This window comes from Plecotus auritus (assembly GCF_963455305.1).
Source record: "Plecotus auritus genome assembly, chromosome: X".
NCBI classification, from domain to species: Eukaryota; Metazoa; Chordata; class Mammalia; order Chiroptera; family Vespertilionidae; genus Plecotus; species Plecotus auritus.
Window position 1 is genome coordinate 68,973,642 of NC_137784.1, and position 26,318 is coordinate 68,999,959.

Genomic DNA, 26,318 nt, shown 5'->3' on the forward strand with positions numbered 1-26,318 from the left:
ATGTCTGATAAAGGGGTAGGGGGGATGTCTGGTGAAGGTGTTCAGTGGCACAGGGGTGGGGGGAGAGGGATCACTTAAAATGACACAGGAGTATCAGAGGGGGCAATCAAAATGACACAGGAGGATCAAAAGGGGTTACTAAAATGGTAATCCCCCCTCTGATTCTCCTGTGCCATTTTGATTCCCCCCTCTGATCCCCCCTGTGTCATTTTGAGTGATCCCCCTCCCCCACCTTGATACCCCAATTCCTTTTTTTTTTACCCCTAGAAATGAGCGCAAAAAGAAAAAGCTACTCTGTGGAGTACAAGAAAGGAATTGTGGAAGACTCTTGGGGCCAAAATCTTACTGCTTTCTGCAAAGAGAAGATGTTGAGTATCCGATTGGTCCAAAAATGGCGAGCAGAGTATGGTAACCTCATTGAACAAGTGGACAAGGGAAATGCTAAAAAGCGCAAGTGTGGATCAGGTCGGCAACCATTATTTTCCGAGCTGGAAGACCTGATCTGTGAATGGGTTGTTGACAGGAGAGCAAAGGCTTTGGTTGTGAATAGGGCTTAGATTCCAGAATTTGCCCTTGCAATGGCACCACAGTTTGACATAGCCCCCGAAGACTTCAAAGCATCACAACACTGGCTGGATAATTTCCTTCAGCGAAGTGAACTGTCTTTAAGAAGATCTACAACATTGTTTAGGTTGGAAGATACTCAAGTTATTAAGCGAGCACTTGCATTCAAGTCCTTTATTGATGATGCTGACTTCTCTAAATACAATCTTTCCAACATGATTGCTATGGATGAAACTGCAGTGTTTATGGGCCAATCATCTCAAACAACAATTGAAAAGCGGGGTGCCTCCTTAGTGTACATTCCCTCCACTGCTTACGAAAGTGCACGTGTTTCCTGTATTTTGGCAATTCGTCTGGATGGCACTAAAATCCCACCTTTAATCATTTCTAAGGGCAAGAAGGAAAAGATTGAATGTGTTTTGGGCGTTTTTATTCCTGAAACTGAAAAAGCCTGGGCCACACAAGCAGTTATAAGGAAGTGGGTCGATTTAATGCTGCCGCTTGTTATGCGAGGGAGCCAAAGAGGTCTGCTAGTCTGGGATGCAGCCAGCACTCACTGCGCTAAAGACATGAAGACATTTCTTCACGAAAGAAAAATAGATCAGATAATGATTCCCGCAGGAATGACGGCCTATCTCCAGACTCTTGATATTGCAATAAACAAGCCATTCCAAGACAATGTGCGCATGGAAATTAATGACTACATTGAAAATAGAATGGAGGGAAATCAGCGTGGAAACTTTGTGAAACCTAAACTGCAAGAAGTTGTGACTTGGGTGAAGAATTCATGGGAGAAAATCACTGACAGTTGCATTGCAAATGCACTGCCAGCAGGCTACCTTGACAAGAAGTACTCATTTAAAGACAGTGCTATTGCTAAACATGAGAGATTTGGTCCACTGATTCTGAAAGAAATGGAGTCACAAGAAATTCACCAGGAAATTCAGGAATTGGATTGTTATGATGATGTTCCAGAAGATGATGACATGATTGTCATTGAATAAATGAATAAATTCTTGATACTGTAGGATTCACAGTTTGTCTGGTTTGTGTTGACAACTACCGTACTACCGTACCATATACAGGTAATAAATTTCCTTTATTTTCATTTAACAATAAATGTGTACCGTATTCTTCTTCATGGAAAAATAAGACATCCCCTGAAAATAAGACCTAGCGTGTCTTTGGGGACAACATTTAATATAAGACACTGTCTTATTTTCAGGGAAACACGGTAGACTTGGTGATATTTACAATAGAAATTACACTGTGAAACATTAAAGTATATTTTAAATTAACTGAAATTCGTATTGACTTTTACCTGAGCATGTTCAATGAAAAATGACATAGACACAATCACTTTCAAGGTGAAAAATTAATATGATGACTGGTTTCCAACCATATAATAATGTGAATATTTTGCATTCTATTTGGCTTTTCCTTTTCACCCCAGGGTCCTAGCATCTGCTATTCCTGCTGCTTAGATCATTCAATCAACTTTTACTTTTTAAATTACTCTATCTTGTTTAACTTCATCTAGCTAGCTCTAATTTCTCTATTAGGTCTGAGATTATATGTTAGTGCCTCAGAGTTGACCTTCCATTTTGAATTAGGTCCCTTATTATACCTTTCATAGCATCCTGTACTTTTCTTTCATCATTCAAATAACAAATATAATTAAATACTCATTTGTTTGATATTTGTGTAATGAGTATTTACCTTTACTAAAAGACCATAATCTCCATGGCCTATTACATAGTGTCTGACACATAATGCAGGGGTTGGCAATAGGAGGTTTACAGCTGTTCATATAGAAAATACTACAATAATTAATAAATAACAACATAAGAATAAACTGTTTCACATACTCACAATTATAAACCTACTTTTGCCAGACCCTGTATATGATCGTGAAAAAGGAGTTTTTGCAAGAATGAATGAGCAAATAACTATTATAAGACCCAGATTACCAACAGGGCTGTCACAATTTATATCTCATCTTTATACAAAACTAGAGGCCCGGTGCATGAAATTTGTGCATGGGGGAGGGGGTGTCCCTCAGCCCAGCCTGCAACCTCTCCAATCTGGGACCCCTTGAGGGATGTCCGACTGCCCGTTTAGGCCCGGTGGGATCGGGCCTAAACGGGCAGTCGGACATCCCTCTCACAATCCAGGACTGCTGGCTCCCAACTGCTCTCCTGCCTGCCTTCCTGATTGCCCCTAACCAATTCCGCCTGCCAGCCTGATCACCCCCTAACCACTCCCCAGCCAGCCTGTTTGCCCCTAACTGCCCTCCCCTGTAGGCCTGGTCACCCCTAACTGCCATCCCCTGCAGGCCTGGTTCCCCCCAACTGCTCTCCCCTGCAGGCCTGGTCACCCCCAACTGCTCTCCCCTGCAGGCCTGGGTCCCTCCCAACTGCCTTTCCCTGCAGGCCCGGTTGCCCCCAACTTCCCTCCTCTGCCGGCTTGGTCACCCCTAACTGCCCTCCCCTGCAGGCTTGATCGCCCCCAACTGCCCTCCCTTGCAGGCCTGGTCCCTCCCAACTGCCCTCCCCTGCTGGCCATCTTGTGGTGGCCATCTTGTGTCCACATGGGGGCAGGATCTTTGACCACATGGGGACAGCCATCTTGTGTGTTGGAGTGATGGTCAATCTGCATATTACTCTTTTATTAGATAGGATAGAGGCCTGGTGAACAGGTGGGGGCCAGCTGGTTTGCCCTGAAGGGTGTCCCAGATCAGGGTGGGGGTTCCCTTGGGACGTGGGGTGGCCTGGGTGAGGGGCCTGTGGTGGTTTGCAGGCCGGCCACGCCCCTCGGTGACCCAAGCGGAGGCCCTGGTATCTGGGGTTTATTTATCTTCTACAATTGAAACTTTGTAGCCTGGAGCGGAGCCAAGCCATCTGCTTGCTCTGTGGTGGCAGCCATTTTTTTGGGATTTATGTATCTTCTATAATTGAAACTTTGTAGTCTTAAGTGGAGGCCTGGGCCGGCCTGGGTGTGCTGAAAGCTTGGCTTCCTCCATCACCGGGGGCAACCCTAGCCTCCTGCTCTTTCCAGCTCCGTGGCTGCCGCCATTTCTGTTTGGGTTTATGTATCTTCTATCACTGAAACTTTGTAGCCTTGAGTGGAGGCCTAGGCGGGCAAGGGCAGGCGGAAAGCTTGGCTTCCTCCATTGCCAGGGAAACCCAAGCCTCCCTCCTGCTCTCTGTGGCCGTAGCCATCTTGGTTGGGTTTATTTGCATATTCGCTCCTGATTGGCTGGTGGGCATGGCTGGTGGTTGTGGGTGTTGCGGAGTAGTGGTTAATTTGCATGTTACTTTTTTTATTATATAGGATTAGCATAGTGCAAAGAAATAGAGATGCAGAGAATCAAGTTTTTCTTCTAGCGTAGAAAGAGCAGTTAAGCCAAAATACTTTTAAACAGAGTATTTGAGCAAGAGTCTTCATTGGTATCACTTTTTCTCTTCTCTTAGTGTACTTTAGCTTATGAGAAAAGAACACAGATTCTGTAGTTCTGAAGGCCTCTCACATCATTGGTTTTGTGTCAGCATTCTCTCCTTAAGTTATTCCAAATCTTATGGTTTTTACTTTAAATTTTTAACATTTTCTTATCTAATTATGTAACCATTATCACAATAGCTTATTTTTAATAGTAATTATTAAATTCTAATCTCCCACCCATTCCTTTTGGCAGCTATCAGCTTGTTCTCTATACATATGGATCTGTTTCTCTTTTATTTTGTTTACTCATTTTGAAGGTTCCACATATAAGTGAGATCATATGGTATTTATCTTTCTCTAGTTTATTTCACTTAGTGTAATACCCTCTAGGTCCATCCATGTTGTCACAAATGGCAAGATTTCATTCTTTTTATTGCTGAATAATAATAGTAATGTGTGTGCAGTTGTGCGTATGTGCATGTGTATGAGTGTGTGTGCACATACATACTACATCTTTATCCATTCATCTGTTGATGGGTATCTCGATTGCCTCCATATCCTGGCTATTACTAGTAGCGCTGCAATGAACATAGAAGTGCTTAATCTTTTAAATTAGTGTTTTTGTTTTTTCAGATAAATACTCAGAAGTGGAAATGCTGAATATTAGGGCAGCTCTAGCTTTAATTTTTGGAGGAATCTCCATACTGTTTTCCATAGTGGTTGCACCTATTTACAGTCCCAAGAGTGTATGAGGATTGCCTTCTTCCCACATCCTCGCCAACACTTGTTATTTGTGGATTTACTGATGAAAGCCATTCTGACAGCTGAGGGGATATCCACTGTAGTTTTCTTTTCTGTCTTTTTTTTTTTTTTTTTTTGGTAGATTTCATTTGCATTTCTCTGATGGTCAGTGATATTGTACATCTGTATGTCCTCATAGGAGAAATGTGTATTCAAATCCTGTGCCCATTTTTTTTATTTGTTTCTGTTTGTTTTGTGTGTGTTATATTGTATAAGTTCTTTATACAGTACTAGTGGCCCGGTGCATGAAATTTGTGCACATTAAAAGGGGGACCCAGGGTCAAGTCCCTGACAACCCACATGTGCCTCAAAATCATGTGAAACTTAGACCCGGCCACCCCCACGCATTGGGCTAGATCCAGACCCAGCCAGTCCCACCCTTGTCAAGCCCTGCCAGGCAGGGGGTGTAGCCTCAGGTCCCCTGGCCTGGCACCAGGACGGGGCGGGGGGCATGCCTTGAGGTCCCCCATCAAGCCCTGCTAGGTGGAGGACACGGCCTGAGATCCCCTGTCAAGCCCCATTGGGTGGGGGGCATGGCCTGAGGTCCCCCATCAAGCCCCCCCAGGCGGGGGGGCGCAGCCTCAGGATCCCTGGCCCAGCACCAGGAGGGGAGCACAGGCTCAGATCCCCCGTCAAGCCCCACTGGCAGGGAGGGTGCAGCCTCAGGTCCCCTGGCAAGCCCTGCTGGGTGGGGGGCATGGCCTGAGGTCCCCTGTCAAGCCCCACCAGGCAGGGGAGCACAACCTCAGGTTTCCTGGCCCGGTGCTTGGGCAGGGGGTGTGGCCTGAGGTCCCCCAGCCTGGTGCCAAGGCGGGAGGCCCAGCCTGAGGTCCCCCAGCCTGACGCCAGGGTGGGGGGCACGGCCTGAGGTCCCCTGTGAAGCCCTGCTGGGTGGGGGACTCGGCCGGAGGTCCCCTGTCAAGCCCCATGGGGGCGGGGAAGGGCACAGCCTCAGGTCCCTGCTGATTGCTTTTTAAGGCTCCTTAAGGGAACTTGGCCTCAGCTGTGGGTGCAGCCATCTTTGTGACAGAGTGATGGTCAATTAGCATATTCCCTCTTTATTAGATAGGATATTTTGGATATAAACCCCTTAACAGATGCATCACATGCAAATATCTTCTCCCATTTAGTAGGTTGTCTTTTTGTTTTGTTGATGGTTTTCTTTGCTGTGTAAAACTTTTTAGTTTGGCCCTAACCAGTTTGGCTGAGTAGGTAGAGCATTGACCTGCGGACTGAAGGGTCCCAGGTTCAATTCCGGTCAAGGGCATGAACCTTGGTTGCGGGCACATCCCCAGTAGGAGGTGTGCATGAGGCAGCTGATCGATGTTTCTCTCTCATCAATGTTTCTAACTCTCTATCCCTCTCCCTTCCTCTCTGTAAAAAAATCAATAAAAAATATATTAAAAAAAACTTTTTAGTTTGATATATTCCCTTTTTTTTTTGTATTCATGGATTGAGGACAAATATCCAAAAAGATATTCCTAATATATCAGAGTTTACTTTGTGTGTTTTTTCTATATTTTTTTTGTTTGTTTAACATCTACCATTTAATTCTTTAATCAAAGAATTAATGAGTTTATTTTTGTATATGTTACAAGAAAGTGGTCCAATTTCATTTTTTTATATCCATCTGTAACTTTAATTATTGGTCTCAAAACTCCTATGCTACCTCAGCCTTAATCACAGAAGACAACCTGGACACATAACTTTGAGTAAAAATTAAGGCTATAGTGTAAAAACACTTCAACTTTCTTCCTTTTATCTTTCTCTCCACTTCCCCCCTCCAAGAAAAAACCCTGAACCTGTACCCTTTCTTGATTTTTTTGCCTATGGTTTTGCAAGAATATGCATCTTCTACCTGTGACTTTGATTTCTCTCTGTTTCCCCTATGGTCTTGCAATATCCATTATTCCCTCTCTTTCCTATCTTCTCAAAACTTTTTTCTTTATAACCTATCTTTCTTGTCACCCTGTGAATATGTTTGATTACTCTATGATAGAAACAAAGCACAAAAAACATAATTTTCTTTAATTCTGCATCCATTAGTATAGTTACCTTCTTATATCTTTACTTTCCACCTGAAATTATCATAATTGATGGGGGAAAAAACTGAAAGCCTTTCCCTTAAGATCAGAAACAAGACAGGGATGTCCCCTTTCACCACCTTTATTCAACATAGTGCTTGAAGTCCTAGCCACAGCAATCAGATAAGAAGAAATAAAAGGCATTCAAATTGGAAAGGAAGATATAAAACTGACATTATATTGCACATGGAAATCCCTAAGACTCCACAAAAAAAAAAAAATACTAGATTTAATAAATGAATTCAGCAAAGTAGCAGGATACAAAATTAACACCCAGAAATCAATGGCATTTCTATACACCAATAATGAACTCTCAGAAAAAGAAACTAAGGAAACAATCCCTTTTACCACTGCAACAAAAAATTAAGATACTTAGGAATAAACTTAAGAAGGTAAAAGACCTGTACTTAGAAAACTATAGGACACTGAAGAAAGAAATAGAGGAAATACAAACAAGTGGAAGCATATACTATCTTTATGTTTTGTAAGAATTAACATCATTAAAATGTCCATACTACCCAAAGCAATCTATAGATTCAACACAATTCCTATTAAAATACCAATGGCATATTTTGCAGATCTAGAACAAATATTTCAAAAATTTATATGGAGCCAAAAAAGACCCTGAATAGCCTTAGTATTCTTGATAAAAGAAAAATGAAGTTTGAGGGATCACAAAACTAGATATCAAACTATACTATAAAGCCACTGTTATCAAAACAGCTTGGTACTGGCACAAGAACAGGCATATAGATCAATGGAACAGAATGAAGAGCCCAGAAAATGCACACCTTTATGGTCAATTAATATTTGACAAAGGAGGCAAGAGTGTACAATGGAGTTAAAACAGACTCTTCAATAAATGATATTGGGAAAATTGGGCAGATAAATGCAATAAAATAAACCTAGGCCACCAAGTTACACCATACACAAGAATAAGCTCAAAATGGATAAAAGACTTAAATGTAAGTCATGAAAACATAAAAATCCACAAAGCATAGGCAGTAAAATTTCAGACATATCTCAGAGCAATATTTTTGCTGATATGTCTCCAAGGGCAAGGGAAACACAGAAAAAAATAAACAGATGGAGCGACATCAAACCAAAAAGCACAGCAAAAGAAACCATGGACAAAACAAAAAGGGAACCCATCGTATGGGCAAACATATTCGCCAATGACTCATTTAATAAGTGGTTAATCTCCAAAATATATAAAGAATGTATACAACTCAACACCAGGAAGACAGTCTAATGAAAAATGGGCAAAGAATCTGAATAGACACTTCTCCAAAGAGGACATAGAGATGGCCAATAGACATGAAAAAATGTGCAAGATCTCTAATCATCAGTGAGATGCAAATTAACATTACATGATATATCACTTCACACCTTTCATAGTGGCTACTATCAATAAATCAACAAACAACATATGCTGGCGAGGATGTGGAAAAAAGGGAGCTCTTTCCCCACTCGGTGGGAATGCAGACTAGTGTCGCCACAGTGGAAAACAGTATAGAGTTTCCTCAAAAAATTAAAAATGCAACTGCCTTTTGACCCAGTGATCCCACTTCTGGGTTTATATATCCTAAAAATCCAAAAACACCAGTCAGAAAGGTGTATGCACCCCTATTTCATAGCAGCATTATTTACAATAGCCAATACCTAAAAACAGCTCAAGTGCCCATCAGTAGATGAGTGGATAAAAAAGTTGAGGTATGCTTTCACAATGGAATGCTATGCTGCTGCAAGAAAGAAGGGATTCTTACCCTTTTGGCAGCATGAATGGACCTGGAAATTATTATGCTAAATGAAATAAGCCAGTCAGAGAAAGACAAATTCCTTATGATCTTCATAATATGTGGAATCTAATGAACAAAGTAAATTGATGAGCAAAATAGAACCAGAGGTATGGATACATGGAACAGACTGACAAATATCAGAGGGAAGGGTGGTGGGTGGACTGGATAAAGGAAGTTGAAGGGAATAATTAAAGAAGATATATGCATCATAGTCTATGGATGCAGACAATAGTGTGGTGAGGGTCAAGTTGGGGGTGGTGGGCAAATGGGGTGGGGTGAATGGGGGGGCATTTACAATACTGTCAACATTAAAAATTTAAGGAAAAATAAATAATAAATCAATTTTTAAAAGTCAGAAAAACCTAAGAAGAGATGGATAGAACTGAAGGGGAGGAAGAATAAGAGCAAGCATAGCAATGAAATGTAGGAAACTATCACCAAGAGCCACTCTAATATCTGAGGCATTGAGTTTATGAGAGGTGGGTATGTTTGATTGACTTAAAAGGTTAGAGTCTCTAGATTGACACTGACAGAAAAATCCATGATATGGCTAAACATCTTTCCCTTCTATTTAAAAGACTTTATTGGTTTCTTGACAACTACAGGACAAAATCTAAGATTTTAAAATAACCTGAGATGGCCTCCATGATCAAGCTAGTTCCTGTCTATACAGCTTCACCTCATGCCACTGCCAGATTGACCTCTAGGCTCCATCAACACTAAATACATGGTGTGTGTTTTTTTTTAGATCCTTGTCATTTTTCACATATTGTTTTCTCTGCCTTGAATGTCCTCCATTTCTCATTTCTTGGGTAAACTGTTTATCCTTCAATTCCTACATAGACATCAGCAACTCCAATAGGCTTTTCTGAATGCCCATACCCCCAGAGTTATCCATCCATCTATCCATTTATTTTGTAATTATTGAGCAAATATTTATTGAGTAGTTAGTATAGTGCAGATACTGGGAACACCATGGTGAATAAAACAGATCAAACATGGCCTTTACCCTTCTTGGCCTTATATTTAGTGGTGGGTACACAAACACAACACACATCCAAATAATCAGAGAAATAAAATAACCACCAATTTACTAAGTGCTATCAATAAAGTAAACAAGTAACTGGGATACAGAATAATGAGTATAAGTGGTAAATACAGAGGCAACCTACTTTAGTATAAGATTGAGCCATATGAAAGTGCTGGTATTTGACTGTTTTTGTTTTCTATAATTGGCAATGTATGTAGTTCAACTTAATTGTTGCCTTTCTGATGAATTGACATTTATACTGATACATGAAGGATGATGTGGAACTGGCTACGAAGGCTAAGCTAGCATATTTCAGAAAGCAAGAGAAGACTAGAGAAGATAGAATTGAGAAAAGTGGTGAGTGACCCTAGGTGAAAGTAAGAGAAATAAGCAGGACAGGTCATATAGGACCTTTATAAGAGTCTGGGTTTGATATTATTAAAATGTAAAGCCACTGTAGTATTTTAAGATCTTTCTGATTGTGGTGTGGGACTGGAATGGGAAAGGAGTAAGGGTAGAGATTTATATAAGGAGGCAATATAGTGTTGGGTTAGGTGTGAAGGGTTTGGGGTCTGGCTGCTTTGGTTTAAATTCTGGTTCTGCCATTTATTAGCTGTTACTTTATGTAAGTAACTAAAATTCTCTAGTTATTAAGTTATTAAAATTCTCTAAGCCTGAGTTTCTCCATCTGTGAGTTAAGAACAATAATAGAATCAACCTCATAGTATTAGTCTAGAGATTGAATGAGATAATCCATTGCAAAACACTAACCAGTCTCTGGCAGAAAATAAACACTCAGTAGATACTAGAGATTAATAACCTAAGTGAGAGATGATAGTTCCTGGATTAACTTGATAACAGTATATATGGAGATAAGTGAATGGATCTGAGACCTATTGTGGAGATTTACACAACCGGATTTAGTAATGGATTGGATGTGAAAGTTGAGGCAGAAAAATTTTGTTCAGGTGTATCTGAATTTCTAGAGTGCTGTCAAAGAATGGAGTAGATAGTGCTGCACTTTTATAAGTTGGAAAGATTTGCCTGGTACAGAATTTTGCAATAAAAATTTGTCTTTCTTCTCATACCATATAAGGCAGAATCAAAGAAGGAAAAAAAAAGGTATGTATTATACAATATAAAAGGAAATACTTACTAAACATTTTAGATAACAGAATCTCACATGAGTTATATAAAACACTTCATGTTTATTTGTACCACAATGTCTAAAATATGCAAAAATCTTAAATATGTATATTTGTTGTTTCTAAGGTTTAAGATTTTGAAAATTTCTACTGTAAGATGTGATAGCAGTGGACAGTTAAGCTTATGTATTTATTTTGTCTTATATTAAAGCTGCTTTATAATCATTCCATCTGCTTCTCTCACAGAATAGAGCCCACTTGGTATACCAGCAAATGAAGAACTTAAGGAGTGCGTCTAACCTTATTCACCTTAGCAACTGAGAGTCTGCTCTGTGACCATTAGGCACCATGGGAAAACGAGATAATCGGGTAGCCTATATGAATCCTATAGCAATGGCCAGATGGAGGGGCCCATCTCAACCTGTAGGCCCAACAATACAAGATTATCTGAATCGACCAAGGCCCACCTGGGAAGAAGTGAAGAAAAAAATAGAAAGTAAAAAGAAAGGCTCCAAAGCATTGGCAGAATTTGAAGAAAAAATGAATGAGAATTGGAAGAAAGAACTAGAGCAAACCAGGGAGAAAGCATTAAGTGGAAATGAGGGTTCGTCCAGAAAAAGAGAACGAAAGAAAAGGAAAAAGAAGAAATCTTGTCAGTCTTCATCTTCTTCATCAAATTCTGATTCTTCCAGCAGTTCTTCAGATTATGAGGTTGAGAAAAAGAAACGAGGGAAAAAGAGAAAGAAAAAGAAGAAGCGTTCACACAAATCATCAGAAAGCTCTACATATGAATCTGAATCAGAAAGCAAGGAATCTGGAAAAAAGAAAAAGAAGTCAAAGGATGAAACAGAGAAAGAAAAGTATATTAGAAGTGTCAGCAAAAAAAGAAAGAAGACTCACCCTGAGGATAAACCTCTATCATCAGAGTCCTCATCAGAATCAGATTATGAAGAGGAGGTCCAAGCAAAGAAGAAGAGAAGACATGAAGAGCAAGAACAAATAATGGAAAAAGCAAGGAAGAAGAAAAAGAAACATCACAAGAAACACAGTAAGAAGAAGAAAAAGAAGTCGAGTTAAGTCACAAGTCAGGATAACATGAAGATGAAATAAAGCAAGATTTCTCTATTTAAAAAGCAAGGCCTAAAAGAAAATCCAGTTGTGAATGTTAGGGCCCATTTACCAAAATGCATGAGTTTCCCTGTGTTAAAGAATTATTCCTGGACTTTGAATTTCCAGTCAAATGCCACTGTGTCAGAAAGGGCCATAATTATTGCCTGTGGCTTATATATAGGATTTTGTTTGTGTGTTTTTCCTTCCAGTGTTTACTCTGACACCTGAAACCCTGTTGTCATACTAGTGGTTAAAATGGTTGGAATTAAAGTAAAATGTTTTAGATAATATTTATGACAGAAATATATCTAATTTTAAAGTTATCTAACTTGGGTATATGTTTAAACATAATCCGAAAGATCCAGACAAACATAATTGACATTTTTGAAGCATGGACTAAACATTGATGTCTCAAAATCCTTAATTTTGAAGATAAGTTTAATTTATTTCATTTTTCTCCTTAATAAACTTTTATTTACATGGGGAAAGGGCTTGTGGTGGTGGGGGGGAAGAGTTTGTTATCACTTTGGCTAGCTGAGTAGTGTGCCTTTGATCCTTACACATTCTATTTTTGCCAGTGCAGCAGCCATTCTTTTCTTACTTAATGAAATTCTGGTATGTTGTTGTATGCTGCTTCAAGTGAACAAGAAAAACAACAACTTAACAGTATAAGTAAGCCCCCAATTCCATGAAATTTACCTCTAATTCAACAGTACTGAATAGAATTTAGCATTAGAATGTTACATGATTTGCATTATCTTTGATACCAATTGGAGGGGAATCATTTTAAATAGACACTGGTATTTTTTGATTAATAAAGATTCTGAAATATTTTGCATGTTTTATACAATTAATTTTTGATTATCCACAGATATTCTATATAAACGGTACTCCTTTTTATATGATTTATGCTTAAAATACAAGTTTCAAGTTTGTAATTTCTTACTCTTACTATATTAATTTCATTACTGTGTTTAATTTCACACCTGCCAAAATATTTAGCATGTAAAAAAAGAAGGTTTTTAAAAAATATTTAATGCCTTCATATTGAAGCTGGTTTACTGTAAGCAAGTTGAGTGCCAGACCTCTAGTATATGGTGTGTCTTGTTATATAAAACTACTGCCACAATTTTAGTAAATATGCTGTTTTAAAGTTTGTTGTCTTAAGCATTACTAGTGAATTAAAATAAGAGATGAATTTGGGAGATAATTATATCATTGATCTTCCTATGTCATATTTTACTAAGAATCCGTGCCTCATTTCTGTTGCTGATTCATGTTAACCACTAATGCTGAAATGAGTTGAAAATTATTTTTACTTTACATTTTTATATATCAGAGTAATATGATTTATAAATTGATGTTTCAAAAAATACCTATTACAGGAGATGGGCCAATTGTAATGTTCTATGTACAAAATATTTTGGCATGATGAGAGTCAATAGCTATTTTTTTTTAATTGCCGATTTTGTGTCTGGTCCCTTGAATCACAAGCAAAACTATTATAAAAATAGAAAACATCTAGTAGGTAAATAACATATTGGCTCCTCAAATTTTTGGAGTGGAAATAACAAAATCTCTCAGTAAGTTTCTTGAAAAATTATAAATGTAATAACATGTTAGATAACATTGAAGCTTCATAACATGTGTTTCCTAATATATATATCTACAAGCTGATAAATTTATTATATTTAAGGGATATTTTGTATCCATATAGAGTTTTTCAAAAATTGTTGTTCATTAAAATATGAAAAAGCTTATATCATTTGTGGAAAGTGGCAAAGACATTAACAACTTATCAAATGAGCTCTCATCACTTCCCAGACCATTGTAGTTAGGCAATGCCATTTGACTACTTCTAGCAGAGGGTTTGCAGAGAGATTGTAAACAGAAGTGGTGTCCTTTCTATAGTGGAGCCATAAAAAGTCCTGCATGGATCCTCCAGCTCTCTCTTTACTTGCCATGGTGACCTGAAAGCAATGTGCTCCTAATGACATACCTATAAGATGGATGCAATCTGGGTCTCTAAGTCACTGTTTATAAGGTACCTGCCCTGAAGAGCTGATGGACTTGCAGTGAATGTTTTTAGAGTGAGAAATAAATTGCTATGTGTTAAGCCACTGAGATTTTGGGTATTTTTTGATACCACGGCACTCATCACCTAATCTAACAACATAGAGCTCTAGAATGTTTATTTCATTATTTACATAAAATAACTCACATCTTCTATCACATCTCCCTGTGGTCTGCAGTTGTTCAGAGGTGACCATTTATGCATAGTATAAGGAAATGCTATTTCATTTGCATCGTTATTTATTTAATGGCTGGAGAAGAAAATAGTCTAGCACAGTAGTCGGCAAACTGTGACTCGCGAGCCACATGCGGCTCGCGAGCCGCGGTTTGCCACTCTGTTGACTAATGAGTTTGCTGATCACTACGTAAGGCATTACCCTTACCCAGAAGTTTTGACTTCAGGTTAAAGACATTAGTACATTATTAAAATGTTTTTAAGTGTTTTTCCCTAAGGCAGTAGTGGGCAAACTCATTAGTCAACAGAGCGGCAAACCATGGCTCGCGTGCCGCATGTGGCTCGCGAGCTGCAGTTTGCCGACCACTGGTCTAGCATAATATGTCATGTTATCAGCAATACTGACAGACTAGGAAGTAAAGCTTCATTATTCCTCTGATTATAGCCAAAACAATCTTCCAGGAAAGGTTTTGGGAAGGACATTTTAAAAAGCTCTCATGATGACTTTTTGAAGAAGAGGATTCCTGTTTTTTAGATGTAAGTCATTGGTATATGGTACAGAAAAGTGATATGGACATATGTAGAGAACAATAGGCTAAATAGATTCAGGTGATCATTTAATATGTAGCCTCCATATTGAATGTAAAATAATTTTCCCTTACATGAAAAACACTAAAATGTGCTTTATGTGTTTAGCACATAAGAATAATACCTTTAGCCATAACATTCAACTAACTTTGTGGAAAGGGAAGCAGTAAAAAAGTCAATAAGAAAGTAGATGGGAAAGGACAACCATCAATATAATTTATATTAAGAATGTAATTGCAAGCACAAAAAGAAGAATTTGAAACATCTCAGGCTGTAAAAGGATTAGCTTGGACATAAGAAGAATGAATAAAATTTGAGGTTCTGGTTTTATATCTTGTGATATGATAGTTCCTTTGTTTATTATAAATTTATCTTGAGAAAGTTGTACCTTTGACATTGTAACTCTGTAGTTATTTCCTGTTTAGTCATATTTATTTTACAAAGCAATATTTAATCTGATGTAGGTTTATAGCTACTTCTTTACTCATGAAAACTGTAGCCAAACATTCAAACATACTAGTACCTATGCACTTTGGCACTGAATTGATTTTTCTAATCCTTTCTGAGCTGCAAACAAGATGTGTTCTTTTTATTTCAAATGGCTCTATCACTTTTAATTGACTCCTTCATGATACTTACCTTAGTTTACCTTGTATTGTGTGTTTTGTTATAATTGTTAAGAGCATTGGCTCTTGGCTAAGCACCAGGTTGAAAATCTTGGTGTGCCGTTTCTTGATGTGTGAGCCTAATAAAGTTAGGTTTTTTGTTTGTTTGTTTGTTTGTTTGTTTTTTACCTCAGTGTGCCTCAATTTTCTCAGATACAAAGTCAGGAGAAATAATAGTGTCTATCTCCAGGATTATTATGAGAATAAGATAGAATAACATTGAAAGCATTAACACAGTTCTTGGTACATAGTAAATGCTCAATAAATGTTATTTCCTCTTTTTCCTTCTATCACCATCATCATCATCATCATCATCATCATCATCATCATTATCATCATTATCAATATTATATCATCATCCCATCCCCACTACTGTATTTTAACCTCTTTAAAGGTAAGTGGCTGTTTCATCTTTTATCTCTTGCAATAATGGTGCACAGTGTTTTGCATATGATAAGTGCCTCATGATTTTCATTAAACTGAATTAGTCGGTCAGGCCCTGGAAGAAAGGAGAATCTAAATGAATGCAATGTATCAGATGCTATGTATAAGCCCCTTACCTCATATTTTACACAGTTTACTGAAATATAATTAATATGCCATCTGATTCACCTTTTAAAAGTATACAATGTTTTATAGTGTATTCATAGATACATGCAAGCAAAACCACAATCAATGTTAGGACATTGTGATCACCTCAAAAAGAAACTCCATATTCTCTTTTTCCTACCACAACCAGTTTCCACATTCCTAAGCCACTATTGACATACTTTCTGTCTCTATAAATTTCCCTGTTTTGAACATTTCATTTAAATGGAATTATAAAATATGTGGTCTCTGTGGCTGGCTTTTTTACTTAGGGTAATATTTTCAAGGTTCATCCATTTTGTTGCACATATCAAGAACTATACCAAGATGATATGAAAGAAAATCTAGTTCATCCTACAAAATTTCTGCTAGAACCTGAAGCAACACAACCTGACTTACACTGCTTTAGATAGTGCAAACTATTGAGGCATTATATTTTTTGGACGTAAAAATGTTCAAGTAAGGATTTGTGAGAGATAATTGAACCAAAATTTATAATGGGGGCTGATAACATCAACACAAGATGAGTAAGTATGGATATGCTAATATTCACTCCAATGAGCTACTACATTGAATGGTATAATCAAGAACTCTATCTGGTGTGCTCAGATGTCTTTTCCCAGAAACTGTTTACTAAAACCAAATGATGCTTATTATTAACTAGAGGCCCGGTGAATGGATTCATGCACCAGTGGAGTCCCTCAGCCCGGCCTGCACCCTCTAGCAATCTAGAACCCCTCTGGGAATGTCAGAGAGCCAGTTTCAGCCCAATCCCCACAGGGTATGCATATAAGATCTTTGCTTAATCTCTTCCTGTCTTCCCCCTACCCCCTTCCCTCTGAGATTCATCAGTCTGTTCCATGTTCCATGCCTTTGGTTTCCGCTCCTGAGTTGAGCATCTGCACCCAGGTGGTCAGTGCATGTCATAGCTACCAGCCGGCCAGCTGGTTGGCTAGTCAGCTGGTCACTTAGGCATATATATATATATATATATATATATATATATATATATATATATTATGTTATTATAAATGACCTTATTGCTAGCTATTTGAGCATTTTTTGCCCTTTTAGAGAAGTAGATTTCTTATTTTTTCCTTTAATTTGAGCTGAAATAAAGTTTATAGAATTATTTTATATACTGTAAAATGATCGCCTATTCTGCTATCTTACTGAGAACTCAAAATGCCATAGCTCCATGGAAACTTATGAAATATAAATAGAAACCAATTTATAACTATTTTATAAGTTAAAATGGTTATAATAAGTCCTCAAATATTTGCATGGACTTTATTTTTCAAAAAAAATTGATGACCAGAAGAGAAAAATGGTGGCTAAATAGGCAGCAGTGTTGTGCACCTCCTCCGAGGGCCAGGCCAGAAAAGCAACTAAATTGGGAAACATCCACCCTGAATTAACAAATTAGACCCAGATGAGGAGACAATATTCAAAAAGGAAGGGCAGAGGATGACTAGAGAACACTGGTTGCCAGCCATGACCCACATGGAACCATCACCATGGCCCAGCAGTAAGTAGTGCAGTACCTCCTAGCAGTCTCCAAGATGTCTGCAGGGAGCATGCACCACCAGAGTGAGCTCCTGCACCAGGCCTCCTAACCAGCTTGCTGGGACCCAGCATCCTAGGATGCGGCTCCAAGACCCCACAGTGAGTGCAAGCCAGGGGGAACCCTTTGCCCCACCCCACCCCCACCCCAGACCCAGGAACCATGCTGCTAGCCTGACCTGGAGCACCTGGAACCTGCTCCACCCCCAGCGCTGGGGCCTGCTGTCAGGGAGCAACCCAGAGCATGCCCCAGTATGGGCCACAGGGGAACTCTGACTGTGCAAACCAGAGCAACCCACACCCACACCACCCTGGTTTCCAGGACAGTACTGTTGGAGCCATCCTGAGCAACCCAATGCACATCTCACCCCAGGTGACAGGGGAGAGCAGACTGAGCGACCCAGGGCAAGACACCCCCACTCCACACTTAGGAGGGGCAAACTGGAGTAACCTAATGTGCATCTCACTCTGGACTACAAGAAAGTGGGGAATGTGTGACCCAGAGCAACCTGTGCCCACTCCACCCTGCATCCAGGGTCTTGCTGCCAAAGCAACCTAAAGTAACCTGGCATGCACCCCACTCATGCCACAGAGGAGCTGTGACTGTGCAACCCAGAGCAACCCACACCCACTTCTCCCTGGCCCTTGGGACAGTCCAGAAGTGGCTAGTTGGAACAATCCAGCAAATGCCTCACTCCAGGACATAGGAAAGGGCGGTTGGGGTGACCCAGAGCAAGCCAGTGTGCCTAGCCAGGGATCACAGGAGCATGCCACAAGTAAGCTGCCAGAGGGACTTAGGGTGCCACCCTGCCATGGGTGCCTGGGCCACACAATGAATTGCATGACAGAGGGCTCTGGGTCCTCACAGGGAGTCCTACATTGGAGGAACTGTGCACATGCTCCCACCAGCCCAAGCACCTAAAACAGAAAATGTAGGAACCAGATTTGTGGGACAAGGGGATACAACTCAGAGCAGAGACAATAAAGGCATGAAACTCAGGCAGACACAGCCTCTGGGCTAACGATTTCCAAACTATTGCCATGATAGGGTCTTGAACCCCTCAAACCCTAAGCAAGGTGCCCAAGGCCAGAAAGAGACAGCAAAAATGGGGAGACAAAGAAACAAACACCCACGGAAAGAAAAGGAGGATCGCCATAAAGGGCACTAAATGAAATGGAGGCGTGCAATATGTCAGAAAAGGAATTTAGAGTAAGCGTCATAGAGTTCATAAACTGGATGGATGAGAAAATCAACAACTTATGTAAGAATCAAGATGAAATCAAGAATGATATAGCTACAATAAAAAAAAAAAAAACACACTATGGAAGGTTTCAATAGTAGACTAGAAGAAGCAAAGGACCAAATAAGTGAGTTAGAAGATAGGGCAGGAAACACTCCCAAACTGAACAGCCACTGGAGAAAAAAATTAGAAAGCAGGAGGAGAGCCTAAGGGAGCTTTGAGACAGCATGAAATGAATATATATAATAGGGGGTGCCAGAAGGACAAGAGGAGGAGCAAGGATTAGAAAACCTATCTTACATAATAATAGACAAACATGTAAATTGACCGTACCTCCGCTATGCCCACAGCCAAGCAGGAGTGAGTATGCAAATTAACCTGACAAAGATGGCGGGTTAATTTGCATATGCAAGTGCAGAGTGGCTGGGCGGGGCGGGATGCCTGCTATGAGGGGGCGGGGGGCGGAGGGAGCTACAGGAACGGTGCTCAGGCCAGGAGCAAGGACTTTCCAGCTCCCGGGCCACCCGGGAGCAGGGACTTGGCGGCTCCTGGGTGGCTGGGAGTGAAGTCAGGGGAAGGAAGGCCTATTCTTGCACAAATATTGTGAAACAGACCTCTAGTTTGAAGAAATAATGACAGAAAACTTCCCTGATTTAAGGAAGAAAACATCACATAAGCATAGAGATGCCCAAACAAGATGAATCCAAAAAGACCCACACCAAGACATGTCATAATTAAAATGGCAAACATTAATGACAAAAAGAGAATCTTAAAGGCTGTAAGATAGAGACAGAGAGTTACCTACAAAAGATCTCCTATTAGATTATCAAATGATTTCTCAACAGAAAAACATCAGGTCAGAAGGGAATGGAATGAAGTATACAAAGTGATTCAAAGCAAGGGACTGAATCCAAGAATACTCTACCCAGCAAGACTATCATTCAAAATTGAATGGGAAATCAGGAGCTTCACAGAAAAAAAAAAAAAAAAAAAAAAAGGCTAAGGGAATTTATCACTCCCAAGCCAGCAATGAAAGAAATGCTAAAGGGACTGTTGTATAAAGAAGAAATAGAAAGGGAAGAAGGAACACAGGCATAAAGGATAGAAATGGCTACAAACAAGTACCTATCAATAATAACATTAAACATAAATGGACTAAATGCACCAATCAAAAGACATCGAGTGACTGAATGAATAAGAAAAGATGACCCATATGTATGCTGTCTACAAAAGATCCACCTCAGAACAAGGGACTTACACAGACTGAAAGTGAAGGGATGGAAAAATATTTTTCAGGAAAATGGAAATGAAAAAAAAGCTGAGGTAGCAATACTTACATCTGACAAAATAACCTCAAAGTGAAGACCATAACAGGAGATAGGAAAGGCCACTTCATAATACTAAAGGGATCGATACAACAAGAGGATGTAACTCTGGTAAACATATATTCACCCAATGCAGGAGCACCCAAATACATAAAAAAAAAAAAAAAAAAAAAAAAAAAACTTATTGAAGATATCCAGTGAGAGATTGACAGCAGTACAATCATAGTAGGGGATTTTAATACCCCAATGACATCACTGGATAAATCCTTTAGATAAAAAAATCAGCAAAGAAACAGCAATCCCAAACAACTCTCTAGATCAGATGGACTTAATTGACATCTTATAGAACATTTCACACCAAAGCTACAGAATATACATTCTTCTAAAGTTTACATGGGACATTTCCAAAGATAGATCACATATTGGGTCATAGGCAAAGTCTCTATAAATTTAAGAAGATTGAAATCATATCAAGCATCTTCTCAGATCACAATGGCATAATATTAGAAATAAACTACAATAAAAAATTCAAACACTTGGAGCCAAAATAGCATGCTATTAAACAATGATTGGGTTACCAAAGAGATCAAAGAAGATATAAAAAAACAGCCTAGAAACAAATGACAATGAAAACACAACAATCCAAAATCTATAGGACACAATGAAAACAGTCCTGAGAGGGAAGTTCATAGCATTACAGACCTCCCTCAAAAAAACAAGAAAAACTGGTACTAAATTATCTAACTCTACAACTTAAAGAATTAGAAAGACAGCAACAAGAAAAGCCAAGAGTGAGCAGAATGAAGGAAATAATAAAAATCAGAGTAGAAATAAATTACATAGAGACAAAAAAAATACAAGAAAAGATCAATGAAACCAAGAGCTGGTTCTCTGAAAGGATCATCAAGATTGATGAACCTCTATCCAGGCTCATCAATAATCAAAGAGAGAGGAGCCAAATAAAAAAAAAATTAGAAATGAAAGAGGCAAAATAACAACAGACCCCACAGAAATACAAAGGATCATAAAAAAACAACACAAAAACACTATGAACAACTCTATTCCAACAAACTCGTCAACCTAGAACAAATGGACACATTCCTAGAAAAATACAACCTTCCAAAACTCAATCAGGACAAATAAAGAAATTCGAATAGGCCAATAACTATGGAGAAAATTGAAGCAGTCATCAAAAAACTTTCAGCAAATAAAAGTTCTGGGCCAGAGGCTTCACTTGGGAGTTTTATCAAACATTCAAAGAAGAACTAAAACTTATCCTCCTCATACTATTCCAAAAAGTTTAAGAGGAAGGCCCACTTCCAAGCTCTTTCTATGAAGCCAGCATTACCCTAAATCCCAAAACCAGATAAAGACACTACAAAGAAAATTACAGGCCAATATCCCTGATGAACATAGATACTAAAATCCTCAACAAAATTTTAGCAAATCTGATCTAACACTACATTAGAAAGATCATACACCATGACCAAGTGGGATTTATTCCAGGGATGCAATGATAGTATAATATCTGCAAATCAATAAACAGGATACATAACATAAACAAACTGAGAGATAAAAATCACATCATCATGTCAATCGATGCAGAAAAAGCATTTGACAAAATCCAACACGCTTTCTTGATAAAAACTCTCAGCAAAGTGAGAATAGAGGGATCATACCTTAACATAATAAAAGCCTGATATGACAAACCTACAGCCAACATTGTACTCAATGGGCAAAAACTAAAACCATTTTCCCTAAGAACAGGAACAAGACAGGGATGCCCACATTCACCACTCTTGTTCGACATAGTACTGGAAGTGCTAGCCATAGTGACCAGCCAAGATAAAGAAATAAAAGGCATCCAAATTGGAAAAGAATAAGTAAAACTGTCATTATTCACAGATGTTATCATGTTTTTACATAAAAAACCTTAAAGACTCCATCAAAAAACTCCTAGTTTTAATAAATAAATTTGGCTAGATAGCAGGATACAGAGAGGGTCGGACCTGCATTACCACCATTTGTCCACCATCCAGAACTGAAATATTGTTGCTGACATGTACACATAAGGAACTGTTTGACATTGAAATTGGGACTCAAAAGAACTGTTGGCCCAGAAAGAAACTCACTACAGACTGATTCATTTGCCTCTCAGCATAACCATTATTGCTTGTCTCATTTTCGGTTCTTATAAGTGTATTTCTAGTATCACATGATCTCACTCATCTAGGGGAAATAATGAACAACATAAACTGATGAACAAAAACAGACCCGGAGACAGGGAAGCATCAATCAGACTGTCAAACCTCAGGGAAGGTAGGGGAGGGTGGGGGTAAGGGGAAGAGATCAACCAAAGGACTTGTATCCATGCATATAAGCCTAACCAGTGGTCACGGACAACAGGGGGGTGGGGGCATGGGTGGGGAAGGGTTCGGGATGGGAATGGGGGGATGAGCACAAATATGTGATACCTTAATCAATAAAGAAATTTTTAAAAAAAGAAAAAAAAAGGGGAAAAAAAGTCAAAACAACAACAAAAAATAGATAGCAGGATACAAAATTTACACCCAGAAATCTAGGGCTTTTTACACACCAATAATGAACTTAAAGAAAGAGAAACTAAAATAACAATCTCATTTACCAATGCAACAAAAGAAAATGAAGATACCTTGGAAAAAACTTAACTAAGGAGGTAAAAGATCTGTACTTGGATAACTACAGAACATTGAAAAAAGAGATAGAGGAAGATATAAACAAATGGAAGAATATACCATGCTCATGGAATGGAAGAATCAACATCATTAAAGTGTCCATACTACCCAAGGCAATCTAATATTAATGCAATCCCCATGAAAATACCAATGGCATATTTCAAAGACCTAGAACAAACTCTCCAAAAATTAATATGGAACAAAAAAGACCCAGAAGAGCTGCAGCAATCTTGAGAAAGAACAAAGTTGGAGGGATCACAATACCTGATATCAAGCTGTATTACAAAGCCACTGTTCTCAAAACTGCCCGGTACTAGCATAAGAACAGACAACTAGACCAATGGAACAGAACAGAGAACCCAGAAATCAACCCAAGCCCTTATACTCAATATTTGACAAAGGAGGCAAGAGCATACAATGTAATGAAGACAGTCTCTTCCATAAATAGTGTTGGGAAAATTGGACAGATACATGCAAAAAAAATGAAACTAGACCACCAACTTACACCATACACAAAAATAAACTCAAAATGGATAAAAGACTTAAATGTAAGATGGGAAACCATAAAAATCCTGGAAAAATACATAGGCAGCAAAATAGCAGACTTTGTCATAGCAATATCTTTACCTATACAGCTCCTAGGGCAATGGAAACTAAGGAGAAAATAAACATTCAAAGAAGAACTAAAACTTATCCTCCATAGCAAAAGAAACCATCAACAAAACAATAAGAAAGCCCACTGCATGGGAGAATATATTTGCCAATGTTATTTCCGATAAGGGCCTAATCTCCAAAATTTATAGGGAACTCATACATCTTAACAAAAGGATGATAAACAATCCAATCAAACAGTGAGCAAAGGAGTTAGATACCTTTCAAAAGTGGACATACAGAAGGCCAAGAGTCCTATGAAAACATGCTCAAAGTCACTAATCATCCCAGAGATGGAAAACAAAACAACAATAGATGCCATCTCACACCTGTCAGAATGGCTATCTTCATCAAACCGACAAACAACTGTAGGCAAGGATGTGGAGAAAAAGGAACTCTAGTGCACTGCTGGTGGGAATGCAGACTGGTACAACCACTGCGGAAAACAGTATGGAGTTTCCTTAAAAAATTAAAAATGGAACTCCCATTTGACCCAGTTATCCCACTTCTAGGAATATATCCCAAGAAAACAGAAACACCAATCAGAAAGGACATATGCACCCCTATATTCATAGCAGCACAATTTACAATAACCAAGATTTGGAAACAGCCTAAGTGCCCATCAGCAGATGAACGGATTAAAAGCAGTGGTACATCTACACAATGGAATACTATGCTGCTGTAAAAAAAGAAAGAACTCTTACCATGTACAACAGCATGGATGGACATGGAGAGCATTTTGCTAAGCAAAGTAAGCCAGTTGGAGATAAATATCACATAATCTCACTCATTTGTGGAATATAATGACCATAAACTGATGAACAAAAATAGATCCAGAGACAGATAAGCATTGAACAGACAGTCAAACTTCAGAGGGAAGGCAGGGAAAGATTGGGGGGGGTGGGGGTAAGAGATCAACCCAAGGACGTGTATGCATGCATATACTAGTAAGCATAACCAATGGACATAGACACTAGGGGAATGAGGGCATGTGCTGGGAGCGGGGGGGTGGCGGCCGGGGAGAGGTCAATGGGGGGAAAAGGAGACATATGTAATATTTTTAACAATAAAGAATTTTAAGAAATAGAGAGAGAAAAACATTTTGATGACCTTGTAAAGGACAGGTTATTCTCCATACAAGGAGGAAAACCTGAAAGTGTGAGTCTCTACATTTGGTTTGTACATTGTGTTGTGTAACAGGCCTTCCAACTATGAGGTTAGTGTTCCCACCTGGTAGTTTTAGACTCTGGAATTTCATCAAAGAGCTTTATACTGCCCTGACTGGTGTGGCTCAGTTGGTTGAGTGTCATGCCATGCACTGGAAGGTTGCCACACTATTATTTGAATCCTTTATGTTTGATTCCAGGTCTGGGCACATGCCCAGATTGCTAGTTCAGTACCCAATTGGGGTGCGTGCAGGAGGCAGCCAATGTTTCTCACATATATGTTTCTCTCTCTCCATTCCTCTCTCTCTAAAACTAATAAAAACTATTCTTTAAAAAAGTTTTAGACAATAATGCTGATAAGTCACGAAGGCGTTTATATTTTTTAGTTAAGTCTGACTACATAGTAGTTTCATGAAAACCTGTTTTATAGAAATTATTTAACAGGATATTTCCAAACACTTTTAGTTTATACTGAAATTTAATTTTTTTAACCCATTGTCCATCCCCTTTCCTTTGACAACATTTTATCAACATAGAGGATTCAAATAATAGTGTTGCCAAAGGACAACACAAACATCCTCCGTCCCCCACCTTTCTCTGAAGGACTACTATAGGTAATTAAGTCTCACACCAAACAAAGGAACTTTGTATTATCTCTTCCCCAACTCATGGCAGGATTGTTGTAGTGTTTATATACTTTGTCTCTGGACTTGGAAATCCCTTTTTATATGAGTAGTACTAAGATTTTTCTGTACATAAACAGTTGCAGCTGTCCATTGATAGCCATAAGGTTACAACCCTCCCATCACAATTCAGAACCTAGGTTAGATCTATGCTGCCAATCATTTACCTAAAAACAGTTATATAGTTGCCACTAAGTGCTATGAAACAGGGGCATGGCATCCATTACTGGGGTTTTTTTTATCCATGTTGCAACTCTTGCCCTGAACTTCATTTGCAATCAGAGGTGCACAATTGAAATGCCAAATTTAGGAGCAATGCAGTGTGGAGATTAAAAGTGCAGGCCTTGGAGACAGACTGTCTCAAGCAACCCTACAATTATATGAGATAACCCATGGGGATTTTAGGTTTTAAACCCTCCATGTGTGTATGTATCCATATTGATCTATCACCAAATTGTAAATAGTAAAATAAATTCCCTGTATTTTTTTTAATATATTTTATTGATTTTTACAGATAGGAAGGGAGAGGGACAGAGAGCTAGAAACATCAATGAGAGAGAAACATCGATTAGCTGCCTCCTGCACGCGCCCTACTGGGGATGTGGCCACAACCAAGGCACATGCCCTTGACCGTGATCAAACCCGGTACCCTTCAGTCCGCAGGCCAACGCTCTACCCACTGAGCCAAACTGGTCAGGGCTCCCTGTATTTTTTAAAATATATTTTTATTGATTTCAGAGAGGAAGGGAGAGGGAGAGAGAGCTAGAAACATCAATGATGAAAAAAAATCATTGATTGGATGCCTCTTGCACACATCCCCACCATGGAACGAGCCTGCAACCCAGGAATGTGCCCTGACTGAGAATCTAACCCTGACCTCCTAATTCATAGGTCATTGCTCAACTACGGAGC

General features: G+C 39.1%; 1 protein-coding gene across 1 annotated transcript in view; it reads left to right on the forward strand.

Moving 5' to 3' along the window:
• Positions 1-14,087, forward strand: part of FAM133A (family with sequence similarity 133 member A) — a 73,365-nt gene extending 59,278 nt beyond the window's left edge. The window contains exon 3 of the mRNA XM_080652375.1: positions 11,111-14,087. Within this exon, the coding sequence (XP_080508501.1) occupies positions 11,213-11,941 (729 nt within the window). The 5' untranslated portion in view covers positions 11,111-11,212 and the 3' untranslated portion in view covers positions 11,942-14,087. The remainder of the gene's footprint in view (positions 1-11,110) is intronic.
• Positions 14,088-26,318: the final 12,231 nt, after the last annotated feature.